This window comes from Rhinolophus ferrumequinum, chromosome 6 (genome assembly GCF_004115265.2).
Source record: "Rhinolophus ferrumequinum isolate MPI-CBG mRhiFer1 chromosome 6, mRhiFer1_v1.p, whole genome shotgun sequence".
Taxonomy (NCBI): Eukaryota; Metazoa; Chordata; class Mammalia; order Chiroptera; family Rhinolophidae; genus Rhinolophus; species Rhinolophus ferrumequinum.
The window spans coordinates 58,319,789-58,331,974 of record NC_046289.1 but is presented as its reverse complement, the minus strand read 5'-3'; the positions used below and the strand labels follow the sequence as shown (position 1 = coordinate 58,331,974).

The window sequence follows — 12,186 nt, the reverse complement described above, 5'->3', positions numbered from 1 at the left end:
GAATGCTATCCATCATTTAAAAAATAAATAACACCAATCCTACACAAATTCTTTCAGAAAATAGAGGCAGAGGAATACTTTCCAACTCTTTCTATGAGACCAGTATTATTACCCGTTTATCAAAGCAAGCCGAATATATCACAAGAAAACTAGAGAGCAATATCCTTCATGAGCATACACACGAAAATCTGTTAACAGACTATTAGTAGCCAAAGCTTAGCAACATATAAAAAAGATTAAACACCATGAGGAAGTTAGATTTCTGTGGCCATGATGTCTGTGAGGCTCCTGCCTCTTCTCTCTTCTGACATCACCCTTCCGACCAGTGTAAATCATCACCACTGCTGGTTCGGTTGTGTAGTCCCTTCATTTACACAATTATCAATGTGGTTCTGGGTAGGATGTTTGAAATAAAAAGTAACTTAATCCTATTGATTAGGATGAAATTATAGATATCAAAACAATTAGGTTGAAATCATGGCATCAAAAGAGATTAAGGATACCATACTGGTAAAAAGAGCAGAAAGTAAGATTTCCAATGTCAAGCTTGATGCTGAGAATTCAAATACCTGACAAGGATTTAAAACAAATAAAAGATGAAAAGGTAGGTGAGCAATGAGCTAGATTCTCTCAGTTGAATTATACCTAAGGCCTAAAATGATCACCCACCAATCAGATACATAAATTCAGCTGGTTAACGGGTTTTCCTAGAAATTCTAGCTGAAATGTTGGGCAAGGCACATTGATTGTATATCCTCAGGAACAGAGTGAGACTTTGAAGAGATGGTGGGTTGTGAGTTCCTTTTTCTAACTGCATGGCAACCCAAGTACCGAAATCCAGTGCTAATTTTTAGACTTACCTACATCTGGTTACCAGTTTAGGTGACAAAGCTTTCCAAGCTCCAGGTTCACTTCTAGGTTCTTGCTTTTAAAGACACTTATCAGCATGAGGATGATGCATCTTGCCACCTCCCATCCCACCACCACCCCACATTAGCCTGGTTCTGGGTGGAAAAATATCATCCCACAAATACAGTCCATACATAGCATGGTTGAAGTGAGATAAGCACTTGCATACACCTAAAACTTTCATATGCAACTCTAGGAATCTAAAAAAGAACTCCTCTAAAAATGACAGTATTTAGGCAGTCATTCATTTCTGTATGGTTTAGAGTTACAACTTTCAAGCCATAGCATTAATAAATTGGCCAATTCTGCACTATAAATGAACAAAAAAATCTAAGTTTGAATTTTTTTACTATATGACAGGCTTATTATTCCATTTTTAAAAAGTAATATTTCAGATGAAAGCAGACCATGAGACCATAAAAAAGACAAAGAAAGCCTCTGGATGTCATAGGAGATTGGAAATAATGTGCGAGTCAACTCAAAAAAACACATCAGACTAATATTTTAAATAATGAAACCAGTACATAGCTATGAATTTTGTGGCAATCCTTGCAAAATGTCTTTTCTACTAATTGAAAGTAAGGATCAAAATTTTGAGTAGATATTTCCAGGAAAAGTATGTTTAGAGTAAGTACATAACCTCATTAAACATGCCAATTTCAAAAAAAAAAAATTAAATTTGGCTAATCATATATACAGATCATCAAAGTTTATACTTTTTCTACATTATTTCAAACACGTTAATATAACATTTCTATATTACAAATTAAACATGATTCAAAACAATTCTATATAGACCATACGCAAGTTTATTTAAATAATTTAACACTGCACAGAGAGCTAATGTAGAAGTATAAAAATAGATGGTTTAGTAACCAAATATAAGCACCACACAAAAGCAGATTACACATACATCATCAGCCTTTGGAAGATAAAGGTAACATTAATATCTCACGTAATTTTATGAGAACACTACTCATATAATAGTCAGATGTTATTGAAACATCTCAAAATAGGCAGAGCCCACAAAGTTTTCAGTATGAAATCTTCCCTTCCACTTTTCTTGTCAATATAGTCTTCTTAAATACTGTACAACAATCAGTCAAGATTGACAAAGGGGCTATCAAAGCCACTATCTTGTTGGCTAGACAGAGGAGAAATTAGTTTTCTCACAGGCTGCCGATGCACTGAAGATGGTTCTGGATTGCTCAGTTTTTTGAAATCTGACTTTAATACATCAGCTTTCTGACGAGGTGGATGCCCAGGAGTCATACTGATCTTCTCTGGCTGGAAATGCGTGGTCTCTTCTGACAGGTCTGGGTTGTGACCATTCTGACATTTCATCCGTTGGCAACTCATATGATTTTTCTCTGTATCTGAAAGACAACTGGCTGCTGAGAACTGCTTGAAATTACCAGACTCAGTTAGCATATCCAGAGTTTCTTGTGGCCTACCAAGTAAAAACGCCACTTCTTCACTGTTGCAGGGTAAAGTGGCACTGTTGGAATGCCATCCCACGGAAACACGAAGGTCTCCTCCATCCTTTACTGGAGCTTCCTGAACACCCAAACTTTCATGTTTCTCAGATGCAGCACTTTTACTTCCCATAAGTGGATTACACTTATATACTTTTAAACCAAGTCTTTCATTATGACCTCGAAAGGCTATGCATGGGGATCCGGATTCAGAAACAGTAGGGGCACTTCTCGGTGAGGATTTAGTTCCGAAGGTTCCTAGAAAGGGGTATTCGGCTGAATGCAGATGTGATTCAGGATCACTGAGGAAGTCTTTCTTCTTGTGCAAACCAAAGCCTCTTTCACCTTCACAAGGAACAAACTCAGGAGACACATTCCTTGGCAAAGTACCTACATGTTTGTGAGTGTTATCCCGGAACTGAAAGTCCGAATGTGACCCTTCGGGACCCACATGCTTTATGTCTTCGTGCTCTGTGTCCTCCAACCACCTTCGTAAGTCACACACAGCCTTCTTCTTAGGAACTTGGTTGCATATACCCCTGGGGATAGTTGTCACACTGTCTGATTTGCTTTCAATGTGACATGGTATATTCTGATTCACATCGTTTCTTTTTGATTTGTCAACACCAATTATCTCTGAAGTCAGAGGCAGTACTATAATATACAAGGGAACACAAAATTAGGGGAACATAAAATTAGGAGAAAATTAACACTGAAAGAGAAGAAAAAAATCTTATTATGTTTTTCTGTATTCCCAAAGAACGCATCTTTATTTTAAAATGAACAAAGGAAAGACATCAATGCTGAACATTTTAAAACAATCTTTTACATAGATCCATTAGATAAAGCTAGGTAATTTTGTTATTGAAAGCTGATTCATTATTATTGCTATCCACCTGATCTATTATTTTCTGCAACAGACGTTACAGCCTTTTAAGAGCCAACTGCAACATTTCCAATCCTGCTGATTGGAAGATGGAGTTTCAGATGAAGAAAATTTACTGGAAGAACCCCACTGTCCAACACCTATGCCTGTACCCACATAAATACCCACAGTACAAACTAATCAGAGTCTGATTTAATTAGCTAAGACATTAAATCTGATCAGACACAAATCAGCCACAGAGCATAGACTCAGAAGCATCGTACCTCAGAATAGTGGACCTTGGTCCCTAGAGTTCATGAAAGGATTTGCTTCTACTGGGGACATTATTTGCACACTATTGCCTCTAATCTAGAAAACTCTTTTCTTGTTATATGCCACTGCCTTTTATACCAAGGTTCACATCACCATTACAGACTTACGCAAATAATCTTTGTGTTTCTGTTTGAAGAATGTTTACCAATGTCAGACTCGGAGTCCTGAATAATCTCTGCCTGAAGATTTTCAGAAGTCCAAAAATCCCATTTCCCCACAGATATGTTCAAAATCCCCCAGTATGAGTGGGAATTTACCAGTGTTTTCAAGTATGTTCATCAGCTTTTGCTTTACATATTCTAAAGCTTTCTTTCTCTTTTCTTTTTTTTTTTTGTAGAGAAAGAAACCATTTATATAGTTTCTTGGGAAGCTGTTTCTTTATCATGAACTTCGGTCCCTTTTAATGCTAACTCTAATTTACCTAATACTGTGTTTAACGCTACACTTTATCTAATATCAACACTGTATTTGCTTAGTATGTCACTCTCCATCCCTTTATTTCAAATTATAGATGTTCTTCTTATAACAATAATATAATTTCAAAGTCGGTGTTTTTGAAAGTTGTGGTCTCTTAATCAGTGAGTTTAACCTATTCGTACTAGTGTGACTGCTGATATTTCAACCAACTATTATTTTCTACTTACCCACGCTTTCTAGTTATATTTTTTCTCTTTTTTTATTCTGTTAGATTGAAAACACTTTCTTCCAAGTTTTTCCCCTACCAGTTTGAAAGGTATATACTCTATTTCTATTTCTCTATTGGTTATTCTTAAACTTCAACACACATACATAAACACATACTTAAACCCCATTGCATTTCTCTAGCAATGGCTACAGTTATCAGTATCCATATCCTCTCCTTTAAAATAGCAAAAATCTTAGCATATTGTTCATTTTTTCAACAATATACGCTTCCATCTTTCTGAGGGTACTACACTTTTCTAACATTTTCAGGTCCTGTTGTTTGTTCTGTGAATTCCATATTCCTTAGGTATAAGTTCCATAGGGTTTTTTGGTTTTGTTTTGAGTTTGGTGTCTTTTTTCACGGTGCTGGCTTTCTATCAATATATAATGATTCTTGGTTAAATCCTTATCTTTTAGCATTGTGGTATCTGTGCCGCTTGTTTAAAGGAGTTGGGAGTAGAGTGGGAAGGAACAAGATGCAGGGTAGGAAGCCCTACGAGCTGGTCCTCTGGGCGTACAGGCCCTCATTTCCTTCTGGGTGTGGCTGGCTACACCTGGAGCTCTGCCCTGCTTTCAGGCCCTTTGCTCCTATTATGCTTACCCAGCCCAATATTGGGGTTGGGAAAGGAAGAAGAGAAAGAGAAATAAAGAGGGTGACCCCAGTTGATTACCGCTGATCTACACCACCAACTATTTATCCCACCACTGGTATCCCCCAGGCTTACCACTGTTCCTGGAACAAACCACCTTCATATGTGGAACAGTTTTGATGTTGCTACTTGTAGCTGTCATCTTCGTGCAGTTTTTAACCGAGGTTCCCATCCTTGAATCTTATACTGTTTTCTTTCTTTCAGGGATCTCTCATAGCTTCAGGTCTATCAATTGACACTTTTCTAAGCCCGTGTTATAATTTCTTCTTTTTCCCCTTTTAAATTTATTGTTTAAAATCTTTTCTATCATTTCTAGGGAAGAAAGCAGCAATAGGAAGCTGAGGGGTACACTCAGTCTGCCTACTTGAACCGGAAACTCTACAATCTTTTTAAGTTTAAGTAAAACACACACACACATAGCTTTATAAATTACCTCTCCCTCCTTACATTTCCTCCTCTTTGTCATTCTAAAAATAATAAATATCGAAAAAGAAGAGAGAGAAAAACCCTTCAAGTGACTCATTTTGACATACCTGCCTCTGTAGTTTTGCTCTGGGATCTGTAAGAAACAGGCGTTTCCAGCAATTTTGCCATTGCAGCAAGTTTGCTAGCAGCATTCATAATCTTTTTCTCAGCTCTGTGGGAATTCCAGAATATTAAATGAATATAGTTTAAAGGAAAAAATGAGTTTCCTTAGCCCTAGGATTTCTGTTTTCCTATTAGCTCTGCCAACATTTAAGGTAGCAAAGCCATTAATCCTCTCTTAACCCCCAATGGCTGATCATGTAGAAACAGTTAATACTGCGGTTAAGGAAAATGCTTAGAAAATGACAACATGTCGTCTTGGTACTCTAAGAACACAATGTTTATTTAGACTGAACTTACCCTTCCTCTTTTCCATTATCCTGCAAAATCTGCTGGAGGCAAGTCAAATAATATTTGCGCATCTTTCGGGCGGTTTCTTGCCGTTCTCGCAATACCTCTGCTTTTACCATTTCCGCAGCTCTTTCCTTACTCTCCTGAATATAACGAAGCATGTCACCTGGCGGGTGAGGGGGTGAGGAGGGGATGGTGGAGAAATCCCCACAGAGTGCATGTTTATTACCAGTTTTTCAGAAACAGGAGAGGCAGACTTCAGACCCATTTTCTGGGAGATGACGTGATTTGGAGGTATAGTATAAACATCAGACTCTTCTACAATCATTAAAATGGAATATTTCAGATCACTGTTTTGGTAGACTCAAAGGAGAAGGAATCTAAAAGTCCTTTTAGAATGATGACAGCCACATATGGTAAGGAAATTCCCTAGGGAAATTTTCTCATATTCTCAAACACTGAGGCAAGAAAAAAATCATAAATATGAAGCACAGAAATGTATGCATTTCAGTTATATATTATGTCCAGTTACAGAAAGAGAAAAAAGAAATATACAGAAAAGGGAGAGCCAGAGAGAAAAAGTGAAGCAAACAGAAAGACAGAAGGAGGCAACATGAGCTGGAGAGACTCATATTCTTCTGTTTACTTGTGCTTCAAAAATCCATATTGCGTCATTTATTCAATTCTTTCAGCACCACTGATGAGTATCCAAATAAATCTAACCTTACAATCCATGAGAAAGATGTACAAGATGCTATTTCAGGGAGAGGAATGAGACTTATGTTGCTTTCTGAAATTTACATTTAAAAATAGTTCACAGAAAAAAACAAAATAGTTCACAGGTTTCAAGATCTCTTTTTACCTTCAACTCAGCATGATTTGATTGGAACTACCATTAGTTAAGGTTAGCATTTTTACCAAATCCAGGGCTACATTCTACATCTAGAATATCAAATCCCTGTTATATTAAAGATTCCAATTCATAGAGAAAACCCTCTCTTAATATCAGTAAGCTTTTCCTGAAAATCAGAGGTTCTCTGCAAAAAGACTAACTGGGACACTATTTTTCATTATTTGAAGTGGGAAAAATTAAAATGAAGTACATGTCAACACAAAATCTCCAATCAACTTCTAAAATATAAAACAACACACACACACACGTCACATTAGGATACAAAATGCTTAAAATTTCACTTCCCAATTAATATGATTGCTAACAAAAAGTTTCTTTGTTTGTAGTAATATGGCCTCTGTTAGCACCAGCAACAACTGAGAAGCAAATTCTTTATTTATACTAACTGTATTTTTCAAAACATCTACATATGATTCTGTTGATTTACCAATTATATTTGGAACTTGAGAACTTTTCCACTTGTTTTGTTAAAAATGAACACAATTTTAGGAGGGAAATATACATTTCTCCTATATAAACACTGATTATTGTTCTGGGATATACATACATTCTATGCAATATTATAATTAAAAACCAGGAGGTATTCTACATAAACCAAAGAAAAGCTCTGCAGGATATAGAGCAGCACCTAGTATTGCAAAGGACTTGATAAAGAAATTTACATCTATGATTTAATCCTTTATCAAATTAATGAGAAACAACAGAACAACTCCTAACTAAGATCCATTTTCCATGGTCCTTAAAAATTTTTGGTAGGAAAAAAAAATTGCTAATTTAAAACTCATACATTTTCTTTGCTACCAATTATTTAAGTTGTAAGATCATGAAATTTTTAGTTTAATATTAATGTCCTAAAAAAGAAACAGGATAATCAAGAACATAAAAATAACTATCCTCATGTAACTTCCAAAGACATTACTTGGGCAAAATGATCCATTATTGTATAATCAGGAGAGGTATCAATGATCTCTTCTATCAGCAGGTAAGATTCTAGAACAAGGTAGTTTTGAAAATTCCCGAAAATTACTACTGCTAGTAACAAAAAAGGCCCAAACCACCTTAAATCTTGGGAATTTCTTCAGGGACTTACGCTTGATTTTTTTTACAGCTTTAATGTACTGCCCACGAAGTTCTTCCAAGGCCCCCTGACGGCACGGCAGGCAAGCATTTTCAATGGCCCCTTCGGACAATGACCTAAAAAACAAACCAAAGATTGCAAAAGCATAGATTGCAAGTGAAAAACTTCATTTAATTAAAAAAAAAAAAAATCTATGTAGTCCAATAAAACAAACTGAGATGTGCTAAAAAAAATTCATATATAAGGATCTTTATTATATAGTTATTTAAAATAGGAGAAAAATGGAAGCAATTTAAATAAATCACGGTAAATCCATATGATGAAAAGCAATGCAGCTATTACAAGCATATTATAGGAGAATATCTAATGATGTGGGGAAATGTTTATCTTATAATGTTATTAATAAAAGGTTACAAAATAGCTTATACAATATTCTCAATTTTTTAAACACGTGCACGTGGTGTGTGTGTATCAAGGGGGCTTAAATGATATAAAACAATAGGCTAACAGACGGTATCACCTGGGGATAGAGTTTTGGAATACTTTTTTATACTTTTTATACTTTTTGCTGTACGATGAGTCACACATGCCACTTAATGATTGGGATGCATTCTGATAAATGCATCATCAGGCGATTTTGTCATTGTAAAAATATCATAGAGTGCACTTCCACAAACCTGGATGGTACAGCCTACTACACACATAGACTGTGTGATATAGCCTCTTGCCTCTAGGTTATAAACCTAGAGGCAAAAATTTGTATTGAGGTGCTTTTTCAATTATCATTTATGACCACATAAATGATTATTGAACAAGCACCTCAATACAAATTTTTTTTTGAAAAATTAAGCTGAAGTAGGTGACATTTTCAGAATGTTACTGTACAAAACAACACAAGATTAAATCAAGCACAAGAGAAAATGATGCAATTGAGAGACCGGATGAACAAGAGATGTCTGAGGAGTAACACAGCAAACTTTTTTTTTTTTTTAAATTTATTGGGGTGACAATTGTTAGTAAAATTACATAGATTTCAGGTGTGCAATTCTGTATCACATCATCTATAAATTACATTATGTGTTCACCATCCAGAGTCAGTTCTCCTTCCATCACCACATATTTGATCCCCCTTACCCTCATCTCCCACCCCACAATCCCCTTACCCTCTGGTAACCACTGAATTACGTTCCCCAGATTAATAGCAAACTTTCTTTTTATAAGTAGAAAGAGTAAACTCTAAAATAAGAATAAAAAGTATAGTATAATAAATACATAAACCAGTAACATCCATTACCATTATCAAGTATTATATTCTGTACATAATTGCATGTGTTATACTTGTATATGACTGGCAGCGTAGGTTTCTTTACAGCAGCTTCCCCACAAACACATAATGCCTTGAGCTAAGATGTTACGACAGCTATGAAGTCATTAGCAATAGGAAGTTCTCAGCTCCATTATACTGATATAGGACCACCATCATATATGTGATCCATCGCTAACCAAAATGCTATTTGGCACATGACTATATAACAATACAGATAACTTAATATTTTTGGTATAATACAATGGATATGACTGACATAAAAAAAATTAAAGATACTTAGAAATAAGCAATTTCTTTAAAATAGTAAGAGCATACCTTGGTGGTACTTTACAAAGAGTTCTCAGTTCTTCCAATTTATTCTTCATGTCATTATTTTCTTCTAGTAATTCTTCCACAACTTTACTATTCTCTTCTAAAAAAGACATTTACAGTATATTTGTCAATTAATCTCTTTTTTTGTCAGCCTTCCTTTCCCTTAAGTTCCCAATGCAAATGTTTATAGAGGAAACTTTGAATTTCCAATTGCTCCCCATGTCATTCGTTCCCTGATGAACCCTAATCTGACTACTCCCTGTTCTGTTTTCTCAGTACTTAAAATCTGTATTCTATCTTCATCTTGCTTTGGGTTACATTGTCCTGGAATAGGTTTCCAATTGTTTCATATGCATGTGTTTTGTTTTCCAGCTAGACTGATGCTCTGTAGAAACATACTAGATTTTCTAATTCCCTGTTCCCCATGGACCCTGATATATAGTCTATGACCACATAAATGATTATTGAACAAGCACCTCAATACAAATTTTTTTTAAAAAAATTAAGTTTAAGTAGGTGCCATTTTCAGACTTAAGGTCAGATTTTTGATTCTTTCTACTTTTAAAAAGATGAGGAGACTTATGGAGTCCATGTGGTACAGAGGAGAAAGCATGAATTTCAAAGTCAGAGAGACACACGGGTTTAAACGCTAGCTCTGCTTCTTACCAGTTGGATGAGCTTACACAAATTACTTAAGTTTTGTGAACCTGAGCTTTTTTATATGAAAAATGTTGATATCATTACCTACTTTGAAGATAAGAACAGAAATAAAACAATGTATGTGCAGCACCTTCCGTATATAAAGCCTGGCAATACCAATATTCAATAAGTATGAACATGGCACCTCATGTATTCTACTTTCAACCCTCTAAACACACCCCATAAATTGGGGAACGAAGCACTCTATTCCCCCTAGTGATTTTTAAACCCCTCACTCTTACTCTATCAATTTCAAGTAAATGCTACCAAAGCAGTGGAAATGGAATTTAAGAAACAAAAAAGAGGCAACCACAACAGCAAAAATTATTATCAACTAACAGACTTACATTAAAACAAACACTGAAATCAAACTATCAAATGACTTAAATTCTGACCCTGACACCTTTTTTTGAGCTAAGTACCAACTTTCTTAGATTTTTAAATCTACAAATTATAGAAGATATCAGCCTTAAAAAGCACTATGTAGAATAATGATTTTATGATCACAATGTATGGCGCTAAATATTACTTATACACAATCATCATATCCAACTGCCCTTGTCATTTTATTATGTGAAACAGATTTTGGGGGTTTTCATAAAATTTTACAATAGCTACACTGTATCTACATCTACAGTTGGACAAATATCTTACTCTCCTGGCGTCTACTAAAGAATTAAGCAATCACAATAAGAACTGTAGGTGTTAAAATTTTTATCGCAAAATTCTTAAAACTGATTTTTGCCATAAGGTAATAATTATCTATCTCTAACAGACTTAGTAAGCAGTAGGTGGAAGGCAGCAGCTTCTGGTAGTCAAGAGGATTTACAGAACCTGCTATGATGTCAGATACTGTGCAAATGCTGGGACAGGAGCTGGTCCCTGTCACCATCAAGTCTAGCTCCAAGGGGGAATACAGTCAATAACTGCAAAGATGATGAATGTTATAAGAATTACAGGCAGTGTGGGGAATGTCTAACAAGAACCTACCCAAGTCTGGGGTGGTGTAAAAAGCCTCCTGGGAAGTAACGCACTGAGGGATAGATGAGGAGGTAGCCAGGCAACGCGATCAAGATGGGAGGACAGAGATTTGGGTAAAGGGAGAGAATGCAAAGAGAACCAGGGAAAAGAGAGAATGAAACCCAGGCTACAGCTCTATGAAAGAGTAAGAGGGCTGGGGGAAGACGAGCAGGAGGGGCTGGCAGACGCTGGATCACGAAGGGCTTCTGTAGACTGTTAAATTAGGTATTTGTATTTCATACTGAAGACCACATGCAGTCACTGAAGAGCTTTAAACAAGCGAGTGTCATGATCCAATTTACTTTTTTAAATGGTCATTTGCTAAAAGGTGGCTCTAGCCGCCCGATGGAGAATGGATGAGAGGGGCAACACTGGAAGCAGAAACACTCTGGAAGTGACTGTTGTTGCCCAGGCAACTGACAGAGGTGAATGTAGGAAAAAAATAAACCTATCACCTGGTCTTTTCTGGATGATGTGATTATTTGGGACCATCAGATTCAGTCCTTCATTCATTCAAACATTTACTATTGGCTGGTAAATAGTGGGCACCATGACTAAAAGGGTGAACAAGACAAAACATTCCTTATCCTCAGGGAATTTACAGGCTGGAAAGGGTATCAGGCAAGCAGCAGAAATCAAATACAGAATGCTAATAGGAGTCAAGTGCTATGGGGCCACACAGGAGAGTCCCACCTAACCCAGATGGGGAAAATCAAGGAGGGTTCTGTAGATAAGGCATCTTCTCAGGTGAGTCCAGCAGGATGAGGAAGAGTTTGGCCAAAAAGAGAATGAGAGGGTAATGTGCAGGGACAGTGACATCATATATGAGATCCAGCAGTAAAAGAAAATTCCTGACCAGTTCAGGAATCTGAAATATTTCAAATGTGAAGAGGACAGAGCACAGGATCTAAGTGAATAGTGAAAGGGAAGAGGGAGCAGCCTTCTAAGCCCACTAGCTTCCCTTCTTAGAAGGGCGATAGAAAATGGCAGAAGATACCCATTTAAATAATTCCTCTTGAAACACTGACGAATGGACTGGAAGGAG

At 36.3% G+C, this 12,186-nt stretch overlaps 1 protein-coding gene across 4 annotated transcripts in view; it reads right to left on the bottom strand.

Annotated features, from left to right (window-relative positions):
* Nucleotides 1-1,717: 1,717 nt before the first annotated feature.
* CEP152 (centrosomal protein 152) overlaps nt 1,718-12,186 on the bottom strand; it is an 82,503-nt gene continuing 72,034 nt past the window's right edge. For all 4 annotated transcript variants that reach the window (XM_033106906.1, XM_033106909.1, XM_033106908.1 and 1 more), the window contains 5 exons: nt 9,426-9,522; nt 7,796-7,899; nt 5,802-5,958; nt 5,450-5,553; nt 1,718-3,038 (listed from right to left, as the gene is read on the bottom strand). In XM_033106906.1, coding sequence (XP_032962797.1) covers nt 2,008-3,038; nt 5,450-5,553; nt 5,802-5,958; nt 7,796-7,899; nt 9,426-9,522 — 1,493 coding nt within the window. In that variant the 3' untranslated portion in view covers nt 1,718-2,007. The remainder of the gene's footprint in view (nt 3,039-5,449; nt 5,554-5,801; nt 5,959-7,795; nt 7,900-9,425; nt 9,523-12,186) is intronic.